Genomic DNA, 20,108 nt, shown 5'->3' with positions numbered 1-20,108 from the left:
AAAAGTGTGGTGGGGACAGCACCTGCGGGGGCCTCACCAGCCAGCCTCTGCTGCTGCTTGGCTTCTTCGAGACTGTTCTTCAGCTTCTGGACCTCAGCCTGTAGGGCCTCGCACTCCACCTCCTTGGACTTGTCCTGCTTAGCCTCCTTGACCGTCATTTCGAGTTCTGTGGCCATGCACTGCTGCTTCTCCAGCTCCTTCTCCTTTTTCAGGAAGCTGTTCTGAACCTGTGTCAGTTTCTTCTGCAGCTCATGCAGCATCTCATCTTTCTCTTGGAGGAACTGAAGAAAGCAAAATGCAAATGCTGGGAAAGCTCTGAGCGGCGGTGGATGAAGGCAATGAGAGGTTGTCTCAAGCCCTCATCCAAGTCACTGGCATCCCCTGTCTGGACATTGGGCGAACCTCCCTGCCTCCACTCCTGTTCCCCTCAGGCTATTCTCCACACCGTCAAGAGAGGGAGTCTTTATTCTTATTCTTATTGTTTTTGAAACATAGTCTCTCTCTGTCACCCAGGCTGGAGTGCAATGGCATGATCTTGGCTCACTGCAGCCTCCCGTGTTCAAGCCATTTTTCTGCCTCAGCGTCCCAAGCAGTTGGGATTAGAGGCATGCGCCACCACGCCTGGCTAATATTTGTGTTTTTAGTAGAGATGGGGTTTCACCATGTTGGCCAGGCTGGTCTCAAACTCCTGACTTCAAATGATCCACCTGCCTCAGCCTCCCGAAGTGTTGGGATTACAGGTCTGAGCCACCATGCCTGGTCTTTTATTATCTTAGTTTAGTTTTAGTTTTTGAGGCAGTCTCATTCTGTTGCTCAGGCTGGAGTGCAGTGGCACGACCATAGCTCAATGCAGCTATAACCTCCTAGGCTCAAGCGATCCTCCCATCTCAGCCTCCCTTTACAGCAGGTAGCTAGTCAGGTGTGAGCAGGGCAGGAGAGGGCTCCCCTGCCACATACACCAGGGTTGTCGGGCGACCATCAGGTGATAGTCAGGAGGTTGTTAATTGTCACTCTAAAGTAATAATTGGTCACAGCTGGTGCCAGGGAAAGGCAGGCTTCTAATAGATAGAAAACACCTGAAACTGGTGAGCAGCAGATTCCTGGGTAAGGTCTCAGGAGTTAGGAGAATGGTGAGAAGTAATGCAGGACCCCAGGAGTATATGCAGGCCGAGGCAGGTGGATCACTTGAAGTCAGGAGTAAGAGACCAGCCTGGCCAACACGGTGAAACCCCATCTCATAATAAAAATACAAATATCAGCCAGGCATGGTGGTGGGTACTTGTAATCCCAACTACTTGGGAGGCTGAGGCAGGAGAATCGCTTGAACCTGGCAGGTTGCAGTAAGAAAACCCCAAGTCAAGAGGTCAAACGGCATTCGGTCTCTCAAGTCACCTGCTTGGCCCTCTTCCAAGTGTATTTTCCTTCCTTTCATTAATGCTCTAAGGCTTTTAAAAAATGTTCACACCTGCCTGCTCTAAAACTTGCCTCAGTCTCTCCTTCTGCCTTCTGTCCCTCAGTCAAATTCTTTCTTCTAAGGAGGCAAGATCTGAGGTTGCTATAGACCCATACGGATAACTACCACCGCTAACATCCTGAGTAGCTGGGACTACAGGGGTGGCCATCACACTCAGCTAGTTTAAACATTCTTTTTGCAGAGATGGGGTCTCACCATGTTGCCCAGGCTGGTTTCAGACTCCTGGGCTCAAGTGATCCTCCTACCTTGGCCTCCCAAAGTTCTGAGATCACAGGCATGAGCCACTGCGCCCAGCTAGAGGCGGGGATCTTAAAAGTGCAAGTCAGATCTTTTGCCTCAGCTCAAAACCCTCCACTGGCTTCCATCTCTTAGAAAAAGGAGAGAGTCCTTACAATCACCCTATGGTCTGGTCCGAGGCTACCTGTCTGACCTCACCTCTTGCCACCCCCACCCCTCTCTGCTTCCGCTGAGCTCCTGGAACACTCCAAGCAGACCCCACCTCAGGGCCTTTGCACTTGCTATTCCCTCTGCCTGGAATATTCGTCCACCAGACCTCTGCCTGGGTGGCTCCCTCACTTCGTTCAAATCTCTGCCCCAATGTCACCTTATCAGAGAGGACTTCCCTGATCACTCTGTGTAAAACCGCCACCAAGCTGTCGGAGGGATTTATCAGTGTCTGACGTGGGTATATCAGTATTATATATTAATTTTGTTTACTGGCTGTCTCCCCACACAGGAGTGCAAGCTCCATGAGAGGCGGCATGTTGCAGGTTTTATTATATTCTTAGTGTCTAGGACAGTGCTTGGCATATCTCAGGGCTCAAAAATATTTGTGGAGTGAATATACAAATGACTCAAAGCTGTTTACCCAGACTCTGTGCCTTGTCATCATCTCTCCAAATGCCTCTGTTTTGATGGGCATATCTCCTCTGTGCCTTGAAACAGGAGGTTTTCCTGACCAGCCAGCCTATCAACTGGATGATGATGATGGTGATTATTATTATTTGAGACAGAGTTCACTCTTGTTGCCCAGGCTGGAGTGCAGTGGTGCAATCTTGGCTCACTGTAGCCTCCCCTCCCGGCTTCAAGTCATTCTCCTGCCTCAGCCTCCCAAGTAACTGGGATTACAGCCATGCACCACCATGTCCAGCTAATTTTGTGGTTTGTTTGTTCGTTTTAGTAGAGACGGGCTTTCACCATGTTGGTCAGGCTGGTCTTGAACTCCTGACCTCAAGTGATCCACCTGCCTCGGCCTCCCAAAGTGCTGGGATTCCAAGTGTGGGTCACTGCACCCAGCCCTCAGCTGGATTATTTTTAATAGCTCTGACGGAAGTTCAGAGTTGGAATAGTACTGCTTACAAAAGCTTGCATTGGTTTCACAACTTTTCTGTTCTTGGTTCCATTTCTACGTTTTTCTAAGAACTTGATTTATGTTGGCAGTAACAGTTCTTTTAGGGCACAGCTCCATTAATATTTTCAAACTGCCTATTTACATATTCATAAACTATTTGTAATTTGTTTGTTTGTTTTGAGATAGGGTCTCATTCTAGGTCCAGGCTGGAGTGCATGGCATGATCACGACTCACTGCAGCCTCCACCTCCTGGGCTCAAGGGGCTCACATGATCCTGTGACTTGAGCCTCCCAAGTAACTGGGACTACAGGTGCACACCACCGTGCCCAGATAATTTTTGCATTTTTTTGTAGAGACAGGGTTTCATCATGTTACTCAGGCTGGTCTCAAACTGGGCTCAAGGGATCTCCCCACCTCGGCCTCTTAAAGTGCTGGGATTACAGGCATGAGCTACCATGCCCAGCCAGATATTTGTAATTTTAAAAGTGAAATTCACTTGAAATTCTTAGTAAGGCTACCTATTATTTTATATCATTTCCTTCCACTATCAAGCATAAAAAGAGTATAAGGGAATCATGCAAGTAAGTGTGTCCCAAATGCTCTTGCTACCTTGCGGGGCTTGGGAAAATCAGTGCCTCTGTTTTGGTCCCTGCATGATCAGATTCATTTATTATGTATGATGAGAAATACCAAAGAAGTGCTTAGAATTGCACCTGGGCCTGAAGAGCCACCATCTCATTGTGCTTATGTTGAGGCTCCCAAAGCAATCACGGTGGGTGAAGGCAGAACCGGTTCCTGCCAGGGCATGGCCTCACACCTGCCCCATTGGGAATCCAACCAGTGTTCCTCATTTTACCTTGTCTTTCTTCAAAGCAAGCTTTTGGGTCTCGGTGAACTCCAGCTGCAGCTCCTGCAGCCGGCACTGCAGGATGGCGATGTCCTTATCCTTCCTCTCAATGTGGGCAGATGTCTCCTCCCGCAGTCGGTGCAGGTCCAGCTCCAGCTTCATCATGTCTACCATGGGGCGGGACAGAGTCTATGCTCAGGGGAGAGCTAGGCTTCCATCTGGCTCCCCTGCCACAGCCTGCCACCCTGGTTTACCCTTCATGATGTTTTTCTTCTGTTCCGACATGACCTCTAGTTCCATGCGCAGATCCTTCACCAGGTTCTGGTACTCCTCCACATGCAGGCACTGGCTGTCTTTCTGCTCCTGCAAGTGCTTCAGTATCTGGCAGATGGAAGAATAGGGCAGGATGAGGAGATGAGAGACAATGGAGAATGCTTTCTAAAATGCCCAGCGGCCACACACAACAGTCGGTAGGGACAGAGTAGTAGAGTAACGGTTGCTGGGGGCCAGGGGATGGGTACGTGGAGTGACTGCTGGTACAGGGTTTCTTCTGGGGTGACACAAATGTTCTGGAATTAGGTAGTGGTGATGATTGCCCAATGTTGTGAATATACTAAAAACCAATGGTGAATTTGTCCACTGTATCTCAATTACATTTTTTTTTAAACAGAATAAAACAAAAGGATACTGCAGACTTCTCAGGCTCACACGGAATACACATAAAAGCAGCCATCCCTGTATTCCTTCCTCGCTGAGACAGACAGTTGTTTATGGAGAATCTACTGTGTGCCCGGCACTGTCCTGGGTGCTGGGCATGACTCTGTTAATGTTTTCAAAGCAAATAATGTGGAGCAAAAGACACAGACAAATCCTTGTCCCCGCAGAGCTGCCTTAGTGGGTGAGATGAAGAGCATAATAAGTAGTGACTTATAGAAAATGCTAACAGTTGATAAGTGCTATGGGGGAAACAGAAGAGTGAAGGGGAATGGAAGGGCATGGGTGGGTGAGGTGCATGTTGTAATTTTAAGTAGGACAATAGGCTGGCCTCCCTGCAAAGATGGCCTCTCAGCTGAGACTTGCTGGAGGTGAGCTTTCAGGCGGGGAGACTAGCCAGAGACAAGGCCTGTGGAGGGAACATGTAGGAGGCAAGTGCGGCTGTCACGGAGCAGGCGATGGGGAGAGCTGGAGGAGGGGTGAGGAGCTGGTGGTCACATCACATGGGGCTTGGGGCCCTTCTGCAAGGCCTTTGGCTTCTACCTTGAAGGAGAGGGGATTGTCTTCCTCACCAAAAGAAGGCAGGAGCATGTGGCTGGGGAGGAGCAATTCGTTGCCTGGGCATCAGGGATATTGGGGAGAGGACCCAGGAGTGGGCACTACAGGGACTCAAAGCCCCACACTGTGCCACACTGGCCGATGGGAGGAGAGGCCTGCTGGAAAAAGCTGGCGTGGGTCTCTCGTTGCTAAGCATGAAGGCTTTGGAAAGGAAACACAGCACGATGGGGGAAGATGTACTCTGCTTCTTGGGGAAGTTTGTATCATTAAAAAAATGGAGTCTTATGAGATTTTTGCTCTAGGTCAGGATGTGAATAACATGTAACTGATCTTTAAAATAAATATTGACAGATGTCCAAGGAAGAATTACAAAGTTCAATATTGATCCCTTGTTCAACCAAGTTTCTGGGATTGGAAAGTCCTGGAAAGAGGAGAGTCTCCTCCTCCCCCACTAGAGAACCCCTTGGGGAGCTGACGTGTTGTTTATTCCCTCTGCCACCCCACTTCACCCCTATTTTGGCATCAGTCTTGAGGCATGCAGGCATGCCAGCACCTGCCCAGCGTGGCCTCCTGTGGCTGGCTTTGCCAGGTACCAAGTTCAGTCACAGCTGACTTAACAGGACCTCACCTAAGAGGACACCTGGCCATGTTTTAACTCCTGGTTCATCTTTTTTTTTTTTGAGATGGAGTCTCATTCTGTGGCCTAGACTGGAGTGCAGTGGTGTGATCTCAGATCACTGCAACCTCGACCTCCTGGGTTCAAGTGATTCTCCTGCCTTAGCCTCCCTAGTAGCTGGGACTACAGGCATGCGCCACCACACCTGGCTAATTTTTGTATTTTTAGTAGAGATGGGGTTTCACGAAGTTGGACAGGTGGGTCTCAAACTCCTGACCTCAAGTGATCTGCTCGCCTTGGCATCCCAAAGTTTTGGGGTTACTGGCATGAGCCACCACACCTGGCCAATAAATTCTTGCTATTTGTTTACATGGTTTAACTGCTTATTTATTATTAGAATCAACTTTCGATACTGTTTTGAATTTTGTAAACACAGAGTTCTCAAAAAAAAAAAAAAAGCAGGGGGAATAAATTTGGATTAATAATCTTTCCTAAATTAGCTACTTTTCAACTCCAGCCAGACACTAGGAGGCTGGATGGTCCTTTTGAATCTAGCAAGGCAACAGAAGTATTCTCTTGTTTAGGTGTACTGTTAGAAGTGGGTTAAGAGACAGGTGCAATTCCAAAACTGAATGCAGCCTGTCTTTGGATTTTGGTATACATTATACACAGTATCCTTGTGGCAGGGCCAACCAAGGTCATACAGATATAAAATAAAATATAAACTGTCATATAAAAATAAAAAATAAGTAGGAAAGCCCAGAATCAAACCCAGCTCAGCCCGATCCCGGTAGGCACAGATCAGCAAATTTCTCCCACCTTTTTGATGTCTTCACACTCTTCTGAGGAGCTGGGAGGGTATCTGTGGGTAGCTGTATAGGAAGCAAAGTCGGCTTGTAGTTTTATCAAAGCCTCTTCACGCTCCAGAACCTGCAAATAAGCTTAGATCGGTTATGCCGGATGATCAATGAAACATGCTTGTTACCATGATTATTATTTCAGAGTGTTCCTTTCTGTGGCATAAGTTTGTTGCAGAATTATACAATTCATCAGGCATTCCCTGTGGGGTAGGTAGGGAGAAGGAGTTAAGCTCCCCATCTGACATCAAGGTTTTCTAAGGCATATGTGATCTGTCTCAAGTTCATCAGTGCCCACACTTGCACTCTCTCCTAAACCTCTGTTTGGTCCATTTGATGAGGCAGAAGAAGGTTCTTCAGGGGCTGTGATGGAGAGATGTACCTAATCTATCAGAGGACAGGATACAAAGTTTGAGAATTAAGGAAGGAAGTTCCTTATGGAGTGTGTGACTGTGTGTGTAATTTCTTTTTTTAAAAATTAAAAAAACACGAAATTTTGGTTTTAATTTTATGCTTTTTTGAATTTGTTGAAAATAATTCAAATAAAACCCAAGCATGGAAAAGTGAAACCCCCTCTTCACTTATTCCCCCCTCTCTCACTTCCACTAAGGGAGAGGACAGTATTGAAAATTCAGTTTGTACTTACAGATTAGTATTATCATCAGAGATAAAACAAAAGTAGGACTGAACTATACATGGAATTCTGCAACTTATTCTCGGCAATAAGTCACAAAGCTCCTTCCGTGCCGCTCTTACAGATGTTCTTAGTTGTTTTTACTGGCTGCATATTATTCCACAATAGGGATATCTCTTTAATTATTTCTCTTAATCTCTTTAACCATTTCCCGACTGATGGGCATTTAGGTTGTTGTGTGAGAGATTTTAAGATTCTTTAGAATTTCAAACTACGTGGATGGGGAGAGGCATTATCATGGAGAATATGAACAAAGTGGGAAGGCAAGTATATATCAGACATTTGAGGATTCTTGGTGAAAAAGATTAATTTAGGTGACTCTTTTTCCCTCCTTTCTCTCCCCATGTCTTGATTGAGGGTCTCCCAGAGACATTTCTAGAAGAAGGCACTTACCAAAGCGTTACTGCAGGCCAGCTTATTTCGAAGTTCTTGAATGAGATCATCCTGTTCAGAGACCTTTTGCCAGACCTCAGACAGTCGTTTCAGGGTCTCCTGATGCTCTTGAATCATGCAAGGAGCAGTGTATATTCGTACCTTTGAATGATCACCCTTGTTCTCAGGCTCCTGAGAGATTTAAAAATAATGGGTTGGTTTTGTTTATAGTTTGTGAGTTACTTCAGAATTCCACGAGCACAGAAAATCTCTAGACCTATATTCTAAAGGTGTATGTTCATATATGGAAATCATGGTTTCTTTAACAAAAGAAAAAATATTAACTAGTGCATATACATGGTAAAAAGCCCAAATGGTTCACAAAAGAAGACACTGAAAGATAAGTCTTCCTCCATCCTAACTATGACTCAGGTCCCCTTCTTGATGACAATCCATGTTACCAGCTTTTTGGATATCATTCAGGAATATTTTATGCATATTTGTATATGCATATACGTATACACATATAACTCTCACTTTTTTTCTTACACAAATGAGTCTTTTTTTTTTTTTTTTTTTTTTTTTGAGACGGAGTCTCACTCTGTCATCCAGGCTGGAGCTCAGTGGCACTATCCTGGCTCACTGCAACCTCAGCCTTCCGGGTTCAAGCGATTCTCCTGCCTCAGCCTCCCAAGTAGTGGGAATTACAGGGATGCGCCACGACGCCAGGCTAATTTTTTTGGTATTTTTTAGTAGAGACGGGGTTTCGCCATGTTGGCCAGGCAGGTCTCAAACTGCTAACCTCAGGTGATTCACCCGTCTCAGTCTCCCAAAGTGCTGGGATTACAGGCCTGAGCTACCACACCCGGCCGACAAATGAGTCTTCTATACAGTATTTAAACATTGTGTTTTCACTTGACAATTAATTTAAGATAGTTTTCATATTGTTACTTATTGATCTACCTTACTCCTCTTTTAAAATTAATTTCAAATTACAAAGGTAATTATATTTATATTGTCTCTCTAAAACATTGTAACAGTACAGGCAGATCTGAATTTTTCTTCGACCATTACTTCTAATTTCATTATCTCTTTACTTTCCAGAGATGACAGTCTGTGCATATTCTAGAACTTTATACTATATTTACATAATATAAATGAATCTCTACAATATAAATTACGTTGGCTTTTAAAACATAAAAAATATGTTTTTTTACTCAGCAAGATGTGTTAGAGATTTATCAATGCTAGTACATGTGCTTCTATCTTGTTCTTTTAAATTGCTTTTAAATGTGTGAATCTGGTTTCCTACTGATGAGAATATAGGTTGTTTCCACATTGTTTTTTCTGAAACAAAGCTGAAATGAATACTTTTGCACATAAATCTTTGAGTATTTATTCTGATAATTGTGTACATTAAATTCATAGAAGTAGGACTCCCAGATCATGTTTAAAATTGGATCTTGTACTATTGTGCTTCAAAGAAATTAACACTTAACACTGTCATCAACATGAGTATGGCTATTTTCCTTGAACCATGTTTGTTTGTTTTTTTTAAAATGTCTTTCCCTAGATCGTTTGAAATCATGCATGAAGGTTACTGCCCTCTTATTGGTTCGCATTTATAAGGGGGTAAATTGATATACACGGTGAAAAAAAAAAAATTCTAGTTTGGATGGTAGATCCTTTCCCCATTAAACTTGTCTCCCTAACCGGGCTTTTTCAGGCAAAGTTAGGAATACTTCATGTTCACTGAGCATGAAAGCCCCCCGTGAGCAAGCTGCAGAAAGGCCAGGCAGAAATCTAAAACTGACTGTAAATAATGTTCATGTAGGTAATACAGAGTCTATAGGGGCAAATGACTGGAAAACATAACAGAAAAGCTAACAAGGAAGAAGATATCTACAGCTCCCAATATCTTCTTAATACTATGAGATGAAAAATGGAAATTAATTTAGAAGGAATAGGAGAAATATTCTCTGATGTGAAGAAAAATGTAGATCTTCAGACTAAAAGGGTTAGTGAAGTGTTGAGTGGCTTAACCCCCTGAGCCTAAAAACCTCCAGTGTTCAAAGAGATAAAACAGGTAATCTACGAAAAATGAGAAACACATTGACATCTAACAATGCGTCTCTAATACTGGGTGGTACAAGGAAATGCAGCAGTATCTTCGAAGACTTAAGGGAAGATGCTTTTGAAAGTTTGTATATACAGCCAAACTAGCATTCAAGGATGATGACAAAATAAACCTTGCTCAGACATGGAAATATTGAGAAATTGTGCCACCCACAATTGTTTCTGAAAGAATTAAGAAGGAATTATTTACAGCACAAGGAAAACTGCAAGAATGTAGAAGAGGTGAAGGGACTGCTGAGCACAGTAATGAGAAACAGTTGGGTTTATTTGTAATACTAAAGAAATAGATATTTCCTATGTTATATAAACAGTTCCAGAGATTTAAAAGGAGGTAAAAAGCTTTCCAGCTCATTATATTAGGATGGCATAATCCAGACACCAATATGTGAGGAAAGCACAAACATTTAAGCCATCAAACTAATCTCATTTCTGAAAATGGATGAAAAAAATAAACTTTTAATAAATTTAGTAAAGTTCATTAAAATTATTAATAATACGTTATGATAAAGTAGAGTTTATTCCAGGAACATAAAGATTGTTACTATATATGATAATCTATTCATGTAATCTGCTTCCTTGAAGGATAGATGCTAATAAAAATATCTGATAAAATTCATCCTTTATTCCTCATAACAATTCTTGATAAGCTAAATATACAGAGTCATATTTGCAATTTGAGAAAAGAGATTGAAAAGAAGCCAAAACCAGGCATTATACTTAATAGTGAAATACAAGAATTACTTCCTTTAAATTGAGGAGCAAGACAAAGAGGCTACACGATTCCACATTGCTCTAGAGGTGCTGGTCAATATGATAAGGTGGAAAACAAGTTGTGTAAATTTTGAAAGGGAAAGCAATTTAGGAAAATCCAAGACAGTCAAGTGAAAATCTGGTAAGAGAGCTCAGTAAGGTAGCAGGATAAGAGAGAAGTTTTCCTATATATCAGTAATAATACAATTAGGCCAGGCATGGTGGCTCACACCTGTAATCCCAGTACCTTGGGAGGCTGAGGTGGGCAGATCACTTGAGGTCAGGAGTTCAAGACCTGCCTGGCCAACATGGTGAAACTCTGTCTCTGCAAAAATAACAAAAGTTATCTGTCCGTGGTGGCATGTACCTGTAGTCCCAGCTAGTCAGAAGGCTGAAGCAGAAGAATTGCTTGAACCCAGGAGGCGGAGGTTGCAGTGAGCAGAGACTGCCTCACTGCACTCAAGACTGGGTGACAGAGTGAGACTCCATCTCAGAAACAAAAAAAAATTGGCTGGGCCTGGTGGCTTACGCCTGTAATCCCAGCATTTTGGGAGGCCAAGGTAGGCGGATCACCTGAGGTCAGGAGTTCGAGGTCAGCCTGACCAACATGGAGAAACACCCGTCTCTACTAAAAATACAAAATTAGCTGGGCCTGGTGGCACATGCTTGTAATCCCAGCTACTTGGGAGTCTGAGGCAGGAGAATTGCTTGAACGTGGGAGGCAGAGGTTGCAGTGAGCTGAGATTGTCCCATTGGACTCCAGCCTGGGCAACAAGAGTGAAACTCCATCTCAAAAAAAAAATTTAATAAAATTAAATGTATAAAAGATCCCATTTATAAAACCAATAACAACTGAAATATGTCTAGGAATAAACATAGCAAGAAATATGTGAGATCTACAGAGAAAAGTACAAAACCTTACTGAAGGATACACAAGAAAACTTGCATAAAAGTAGAAATATGTTATATTCCATAGGGCATGCTAATTTCCCCCAAATTCATACATAATTTGAAAGTCAGTCAACATGAATCTAAATTTCATTAAGAGAAGAAATAAACAAATGGCCAAGAAAAAATGGAAAGTGTAGAAAAGTGAAGGAGGACCTGTCCTAACAGGATCTATTAAAACAAGCTACCAGTTAAAGTCACTAAAAAACTCTGACACTGGCACAGGAACTGGCAGAAAGATAAAAAGAATACACAATCCAGAGAAGGTCCTGTGTACAGAAGAATCGGTTTGTGAGCTGGTACCTGAACCAGTGTGGAAGGCCTGGGATGTTCAATAAATGGTTTTGGGACTACTGGATATCCATTTAAACAATAAAATTAGAGCCTTATGTCATTATACATATATAATATATATTCCAGATGGACTAAAGATAAAAACATAAAAATGCAAAATTATAAAAGTGCTAAAGAAAATACACAATAAACCTTTATAATCCTGAAGGCAGTGAAGGCCTTTCTAAGCAAGACATAAAACCTAGAATTTATAAAGGACTGACAGATTCAACTCCATAAAAATTAAAATATTCTGGCATTACATAATAGTAAAGGGATCGATGCAACAAGAAGAGCTAACTATCCTAAATATATATGCACCCAAGAGAGAAGCACCCAGATTCATAAAGCAAGTTCTTAGAGACCTACAAAGAGAGACTTAGACTCCCATACAATAATACTGGGAGACTTTAATACCCCCACTGTCAATATCAGACAGATCAATGAGACAGAAAATTAACAAGGATACCCAGGACTTGAACTCAACTCTGCACCAAGTGGACCTAATAGACATCTACAGAACTCTCCACCCCAAATCAACAGAATATACTTTCTTCTCAGCACATCGCACTTATTCTAAAATTGACCACATAATTGGAAGTAAAACACTCCTCAGCAAATGTAAAAGAACAGAAATCACAAGAAACTGTTTCTTAGACCACAGTGCAATCAAATTAGAACTCAGGATTAAGAAACTCACTCTAAACTGCACAACTACATGGAAACTGAACAACTTGCTCCTGAATGACTACTGGGTAAGTAACGAAATGAAGGCAGAAATAAAGATGTTCTTTAAAACCAATGAGAACAAAAACACAACATACCAGAATCTCTGGGACACATTTAAAGCAGTGTGTAGAAGGAAATTTATAGCACTAAATCCCACAAGAGAAAGCAAGAAAGATCTAAAATCGACGCCCTAACATCACAATTAAAAGAACTAGAGAAGTAAGAGCAAACAAATTCAAAAGTTAGCAGAAGACAAGAAATAACTAAGATCAGAGCAGAACCGAAGGAGGTAAGAGACACAAAAAAACCCTTCAAAAAAATCAATGAATCCAGGAGCTGGATTTTTGAAAAGATCAACAAAATACATAGACCGCTAGCCAGACTAATAAAGAAGAAAAGAGAGAAGAATTAAACAGATGCAATAAAAAATGATAAAGGGGATATCACCACCGATCCCACAGAAATACAAACTACCATCAGGTAATACTATAAACACCTCTATACAAATAAAGTAGAAAATCTAGAAGAAATGGATAAATTCCTGGACACATACACCCTCCCAAGACTAAATCAGGAAGAAGTTGAATCTCTGAATAGACCAATAACAGATTCTAAAATTGAGGCAATAATTAATAGCCTGCCAACAAAAATAAGTTCAGGACCAGATGGATTCACAGCTGAATTTTACCAGAGGTACAAAGAGGAGCTGGTACCATTCCTTCTGAAACTATTCCAATCAATAGTAAAAGAGGGAATCCTCCCTAACTCATTTTATGAGGCCAGCATCATCCTCATACCAAAACCTGGCAGAGACAACAAAAAAACAGAATTTTAGACCAATATCCCGGATGAACATCGATGAGAAAATCCTCAATAAAATACTGGCAAACCGAATCCAGTAGCACATCAAAAAGCTTATCCACCATGATCAAGTCGGCTTCATCCCTGGGATGCAACGGTGGTTCAACACACGCAAATCAATAAATGTAATCCATCACATAAACAGAACCAACGACAAAAACCACGATTACCTCAATAGATGCAGAAAAGGCCTTCGACAAAATTTAACAGCCCTTCAAGCTAAAAACTCTCAATAAACTAGGTATTGATGGAACATATCTAAAAATAATAAGAGCTATTTATGACAAACCCACAGCCAATATCATACTGAATGGGCAAAAACTGGAAGCATTCCCTTTGAAATTCGGCACAAGACAAGGATGCCCTCTCTCACCACTCCTATTCAGTATAGTATTGGAAGTTCTGGCCAGGGCAATCAGGCAAGAGAAAGAAATAAAGGATATTCAATTAGGAAAAGAGGAAGTCAAATTGTCTCTGTTTGCAGATGACATGGTGGTATATTTAGAAAACCTCAGTGTCTTAGCCCAAAATCTCCTTAAGCTGATAAGCAACTTCAGCAAAATCTCAGGATACAAAATCAGTGTGCAAAAATCACAAGCATTCCTATACACCAATAACAGACAAACAGAGAGCCAAATAATGAGTGAACTCCCACTCACAATTGCTACAAAGAGAATAAAATACCTAGGAATCCAACTTACAAGGAATGTGAAGGACCTCTTCAAGGAGAACTACAAACCACTGTTAAGGAAATAAAAGCGGACACAAACAAATGGAAGAACATTCCATGCTCATGGATGGGAAGAATCAATATCGTGAAAATGGCCATACTGCCCAAAGAAATTTATAGATTCAATGCTATCCCCATCAAGCTACCACTGAGTTTATTCACAGAATTGGAAAAAACTACTTTAAATTTTATATGGAACCAAAAAAGAGCCTGCATAGCGAAGACAATCCTAAGCAAAAAGAACAAAGCTGGAGGCATCATGGTACCTGACTTCAAACTATACTACAAAGCTACAGCAACCAAAACAGCATGGTACTGGTACCAAAACAGATATATAGACCAATGGAACAGAACAGAGGCCTCAGAAATAACACCACACATATACAATCCTCTAATCTTTGACAAACCTGACAAAAACAAGCAATGGGGAAAGGATTCCCTATTTAATAAATGGTGCTGGGAAAACTGGCTAGCCACATGCAGAGAGCTGGAACTGGATCCCTTCCTTACACCTTATACAAAAATTAACTCTCTCAGGATGAATTAAAGACTTAAATGTAAGACCTAAAACCATATAAACCCTAGAAGAAATCCTAGGCAATACCATTCAGGACATAGGCATGGGTAAAGACTTCATGACTAAAACACCAAAAGCAATGGCAAGTAAAGCCAAAATAGACAAACGGGATCTAATTAAACTAAAGTGCTTCTGCACAGCAAAAGAAACTATCAGCAGAGTGTACAGGCAACCTACAGATTGGGAGAAAATGTTTGCAAGCTATCCATCTGACAAAGGGCTAATATCCAGAATCTACAAAGAACTTAAGCAGATTTTCAAGAAAAAAAACAACCCCATCAAAAAATGGGCAAAGGATATGAACAGACACTTCTCAAAAGAAGACATTTATACAGCCAACAAACTTAGGAAAAAGAGCTCATTATCACCAGTCATTAGAGAAATGCAAATCAAAACCACCATGAGATACCATCTCATGCCAGTTAGAATGGTGATCATTAAAAAGTCAGGAAACAACAGATGCTGGAGAGGATGTAGAGTAATAGGAATGCTTTTACACTGTTGGTGGGAGTGTAAATTAGTTCAACCATTGTGGAAGACAGTGTGGCGATTCCTCAAGGAACTAGAACTAGAAATACCATTTGACCCAGCAATCCCATTACTGGGTATATATCCAAAGGATTATAAATAATTCTACTATAAAGACACATGCACTCATATGTTTATTGCCACACTGTTCACAATAGCAAAGTCTTGGAACCAACTCAAATGCCCATCAATGTAGACTGGATAAAGAAAATGTGGCTCATATACACCATGGAATACTATGCAGCCATAAAAAAGGATGAGTTCATGTCCTTTGCAGGGACACGGATGAAACTGGAAACCATCATTCTCAGCAAAGTATCACAAGAGGAGAAAACCACATACTGCATGTTCTCACTCATAAGTGGGAGTTGAACAATGAGAACACATGGATACAGGGTGGGGAACATCACACACCAGGGCCTGTCGGTGGGTGGGGGGCTGGAGGAGGGATAGCATTAGGAGAAATACCTAATGTAAATGACAAGTTGATGGTGCAGCAAGCCAGCCTGGCACATGTTTACCTGTGTAACAAACCTGCACGTTGTGCACATGTACCCCAGAACTTAAAGTATAATAATAATAAAAATTAAAATCTTCTGTATGGTGAAAAATACCACTAATAAAGTAAAATGAAAAGTTACAGACTGGGAGAAAGTATTTGCCACATACGTAATGAAGCATTATTATCTGTAATATATTAAGAAGTTCCTATAAACCAATGCAAAAAAAGACTAACAACCCAGTAAAAAATGAGTTAACAAGTAATTCATGAAACAGAAATCCATATGACCAATACGCTTATGAATAGTGCTCAATACTTCATAAGTGTGGTGGAGACTGTGATAGGCTTTCCAGATCCCCTTTGGCAATGAAGGACTTATTGCCCTTTATGGGGATTGTGTAGGCTGAAGAAAACTGCTTTGCCCAAGGCCACACATCTCTCCCTGGGGGGCCCACATCCCATAACTGTTGATGACATGGAGGCTTAAAGGCCAGCTCCCTTCCCTTCAATTTAGCAAGGCTCTGAGGTTCATCTAGCTCTGCGGGGTTGGCTGAGGCCTTTGTTGAGACTGCATCACAGGTCAACTTCTTTCTTTGCCCAACCTTGCTTTCCTCTCCTTCCTTTCACTGGTGTTAATACCAAGAGCTCTCCCTAAAAATGTCCTGCACACTACTCTGTCTTCGAGTTGGCTTCCTGGGTAACCCAAACTGCAACTATTAGAACTAAGGAAATGAAAATTGTAACCAGTTAACGTTTTCCCCATACCCATCAGGGTTTAGCACAACTTTAAAAGAATGAAAACACAGTGTGGATGGGAGTGGGGAAATACACTCTCTTAATTATTGTTGGTAAAAGTGTAAACTGGTAGAACCTTTTTGGTATACAATTTAGAAGTATCTTTAAACAATAAAACTAAGCATATCCTTTGACCCAGCAATCACACTTCAAGAATTGTCCAAAAGAAATAAGGAAGTTAATTACAGCCTGTTTGTAAAGAGAGGAAAAAACAAGTCAATAAGTAGTACATCCCTACTACAAAATACAAGGTAGTAAGTAAAATAAATTGTTAAGATGTGCATTTTAGGCTGGGTGCAGTAGCTCATGCCTGTAATCCTAGCACTTTGGCAGGCTGAGGCGGGTGGATCACATGAGGTCAGGAGTTTGAGACCAGCCTGGCTAACATGGCAAAACCCTGTCTCTACTAAAAATGCAAAAATTAGCTGCGCATAGTGGCATGTGACTGTAGTCCCAGATACTCTGGAGGCTGAGTCAGGAGAATCACTTGAACCTGGGAGACGGAGGCCTCAGTGAGGCAAGACTGCACCACTGTCTTAAAAAAAAAAATGCATTTTGAAAGTAAGTTTTAAAACCACTTTGATAACCACTTAGGTAAAAATAACCTCCCGCCCATTTATATATGTAACTGTATATAGCACAAGCCCCAAGAGGATTCTCAACATATGATTCAAGTAATTACCTAAGAAGAGGAGGAGAATGATGGGGAAGAGGTTGAAGGCAGACTTTCATATTTAATCTCTGTACTTCTGTCTAGAAAGCCTATAATAATTGTATTACTTGTGTAATTAAAAACAGCAGTTAAAAGAAAAAAGAAACAAACCAGGTGTTTTGACTCTTCTTTCCCATGTTTCATAGCTTTTTCCTCCTATTTGATCCTGAAGTTGTGGTTTGCATGAGTCCTGTGGCCTAGCAGAGCCCCCTGCCGGACCCCCATGAGAACTAACAAAAGATTGGATATTGTTAGGGAGAGCTGTTGGTATTAACACCTGTGAAAGGAAGAGGAAGGAAGCAGGGTTGGGCAGAGGGTGATGAGCTGTGATGCAATCTCAACAAAGGCTCAGCCAACCCCACAGGGAACAGCGGGGCTGGAGCTTATTTGGTAATTCTCTTTTGGCGTTATTTGAAGTGGTGGCTCTTTATATTAATTAAAGAGCCTCAAAATTGTGAAGAAGTGATCTTACAGCATATGTGAAAGCTGGAGGTTCAAAACCTGAGGGCTACAAAATCAAGGGCAGGAAATGACATTTGGGTTAAGGTTTGGGTTTCCAGTGGAGGAGGCTGGGACTGTCTGAGGGGACCACCTGGGAGCACGTCCACTTGCCTGGATTGAATGGCCTGGCTTAAGTCCTACCTGACCCATGATCCCGCCGAGCTCCCCCTGCAACATCTTCACTTGGTATTCTAGTAACTCGATGTTGCTCAGGGAAGACTGGTATTTATCCCTGTAGAGGCTTAAGCTCCTCTCTAGGGAGGCGATCTTGTCCCCGGCCAAGGCGAGTTGCTCCTGTGCCAAATGGAGCTTCTCCCCTGTGTTCTCGTTGTGATTTCCCATTTCCTCCTCATAGAGAATCACCTGTAGATATAGGAATAAATCCACATTGAGCCCATGGAAGCATGTAATGAGGAAGGGATGCAGTTGTAAGACTCCCTGCAGAGAAGTCTTGTATCTAAACCAGAAGACCAGATGAACAGAAGAGAGGCTGCACAGATCTAAAAGCTACAGTATGTAATGTCAAGATGTTAATGATTGGAAATAAACAAAGATGGCCTAGTTAGAGGTAAGCTCCTTCAAGGCAGGGACCATATCCATTTCCTATTCTGCCCAGCATGTGGTAGGAACTCAGTAAATACTTGCTAGTTGACTAAGAGGAATGGATTTTTATAGCTCTGTTTTTTTAAGGGCTTGAAATGCTGGTAGTTTTTCCTTTCCAGGCATTCTCTAGAAGTTGAACTTAGAAAATGTAGACTTCCTCCTGCACACAGGACGATGTCAACAAAGTTCCCAAGAGATAGGTGGGGAACATGACCCAAAGTTCCTCTGGGATTTGCACAATCCTTATTTAGATTTATTTTCTTCCTCATCAAGTAATTAGTCAACCAACGGACAGATATTTATTGAAAGCTCATGAGCATTGTGTTAAGGGCAGAGGGGATATATACATATTAGACATATGCTCACTCCTCAAAGAGTTTAAAACTTTCACAATCTTGGGGAGATAAGAGTTAAAATGAATAAACAGCTGTAGGTAGTTGAGTGTGCTAAATCATATGACTTGAATCTGATGTGTTGAAGGAGTTAACAGCAGAAGAGTCATCAAGGATGACTTTATATTAGTTTAAATAATCCAATGCAGAATGCTGATAGAACATGTTCCATTAGTTGAAGCTCATTCTACTTGCTGCCTGTCATTTGAGATTCTTCTCAGGAAAGGATAACTTTGTGTAAGGTATCTACTATGTAAGGAGAAGAAGAGAGGAATATTTTATATCCAAATATTTGTAACCGAAGCTATCAGTGGCCAGCCCATATCCCCTAGGCACTTGCTATTTCTTTGCAAGCTAACCCCATTCCCATTGCAAGCATATTCAGCTCTGCCTGAGGGCTTCTCTGATACCAGGAGCCCATTCAACCAGAGAGGGAAGACGGGGTAGGTTAGAAGCGCTGGGGAGTTAACACCCTCAGGAGCAGCCCTCAACCAGTGACTGGAGTGTGTTGGGTTCACTCTGAGGCATGTCCTACACTATCTGCCAGAGTTCCCCTGAGGGACCAAGCAAGCAGTCTGTTCAATACCAATGTTCTTTATGGGCGTCCGGTCCTTCTTTGACTCACTTGCTCGTGTGCTTGCAGGAATCACCTCCGGAATTAGTTACTTGTATTTATATCCTTGTTTTAGGGTCTGCTGTTGAGTGAACCCAACCTTAGACAGAAGTTTGATGAGGCTGTGCAACAAGACATTGGGGGAACTTGGCAGAATGTCTAAAATCATTTTCTCAGTGCTTTCTCGGTTTGGGATCTTTGACAGTGACTGTTGTTTGCTGGGTCCCATATCTATTCTCCCGCTCTTCCTTAGTAATTGAGCCTTGACTCTACTGGGGGCAGCAACGCACCTCCCAAAACACCACATTTCCTAGGCTTCCTAGAAAGTAGCTGTTGCCGCGTGACTAATTCTGGCCAGTGATATTTAAGTGAAGGTGTTGTGGCTTCCGGAAAGTGTCCTTAAAAGGAGGGGAGTGTGCCTTTCCTTTCCACCCTTGTCACCTGGTCCCCTGCCCATTTATCTGGATTATTTGGAACAAGGATGTGGCTGAGTATGGTGGCTCACGCCTGTAATCCCAGCACTTTGGGAGGCCAAGATGGGTGGATCACCCGAGGTCAAGAGTTCAAGACCAGCCTGGCCAACATGGTGAAACCCCATCTTTACTAAAAATACAAAAATTAGCCCGGCGTGGTGGCATGTGCCTGTAATCCCAGCTACTCAGGAGGCTGAGGCAGGAGAGTCACTTGAACTCGGGAGGCAGAGGTTGCAGTGAGCCGAGATTGGGCCAATGCACCTCAGCCTGGGCGACAGAGTGAGACTTTGTCTCAAAAAAAAAAAAAAAGGATGTGACGGTTGGAGCTCCAGGAGGCACCTCAGGTGACTTAGAGAATGGAAGCCCTGAGCTGATGATGATGGAACCCAAGGATAGACCCTTAGACCTGATGACACATGCAGTTGGCATAACAGCAACAGA

General features: G+C 42.3%; 1 protein-coding gene across 2 annotated transcripts in view; it reads right to left on the bottom strand.

Moving 5' to 3' along the window:
• Positions 1–20,108, bottom strand: part of PMFBP1 (polyamine modulated factor 1 binding protein 1) — a 54,750-nt gene that overhangs the window by 15,520 nt on the left and 19,122 nt on the right. For both annotated transcript variants that reach the window (XM_025370954.1, XM_025370955.1), the window contains exons 5-10: positions 17,728–17,949; positions 7,506–7,676; positions 6,381–6,491; positions 3,928–4,054; positions 3,683–3,840; positions 38–281 (exon numbers count right to left, since the gene is read on the bottom strand). In XM_025370954.1, coding sequence (XP_025226739.1) covers positions 38–281; positions 3,683–3,840; positions 3,928–4,054; positions 6,381–6,491; positions 7,506–7,676; positions 17,728–17,949 — 1,033 coding nt within the window. The remainder of the gene's footprint in view (positions 1–37; positions 282–3,682; positions 3,841–3,927; positions 4,055–6,380; positions 6,492–7,505; positions 7,677–17,727; positions 17,950–20,108) is intronic.

The sequence above is a fragment of the Theropithecus gelada genome, chromosome 20 (assembly GCF_003255815.1).
Source record: "Theropithecus gelada isolate Dixy chromosome 20, Tgel_1.0, whole genome shotgun sequence".
Taxonomy (NCBI): domain Eukaryota; kingdom Metazoa; phylum Chordata; class Mammalia; order Primates; family Cercopithecidae; genus Theropithecus; species Theropithecus gelada.
Note: the sequence above shows the minus strand (reverse complement) of the source record. Positions and strands in the feature narration are given on the sequence as shown.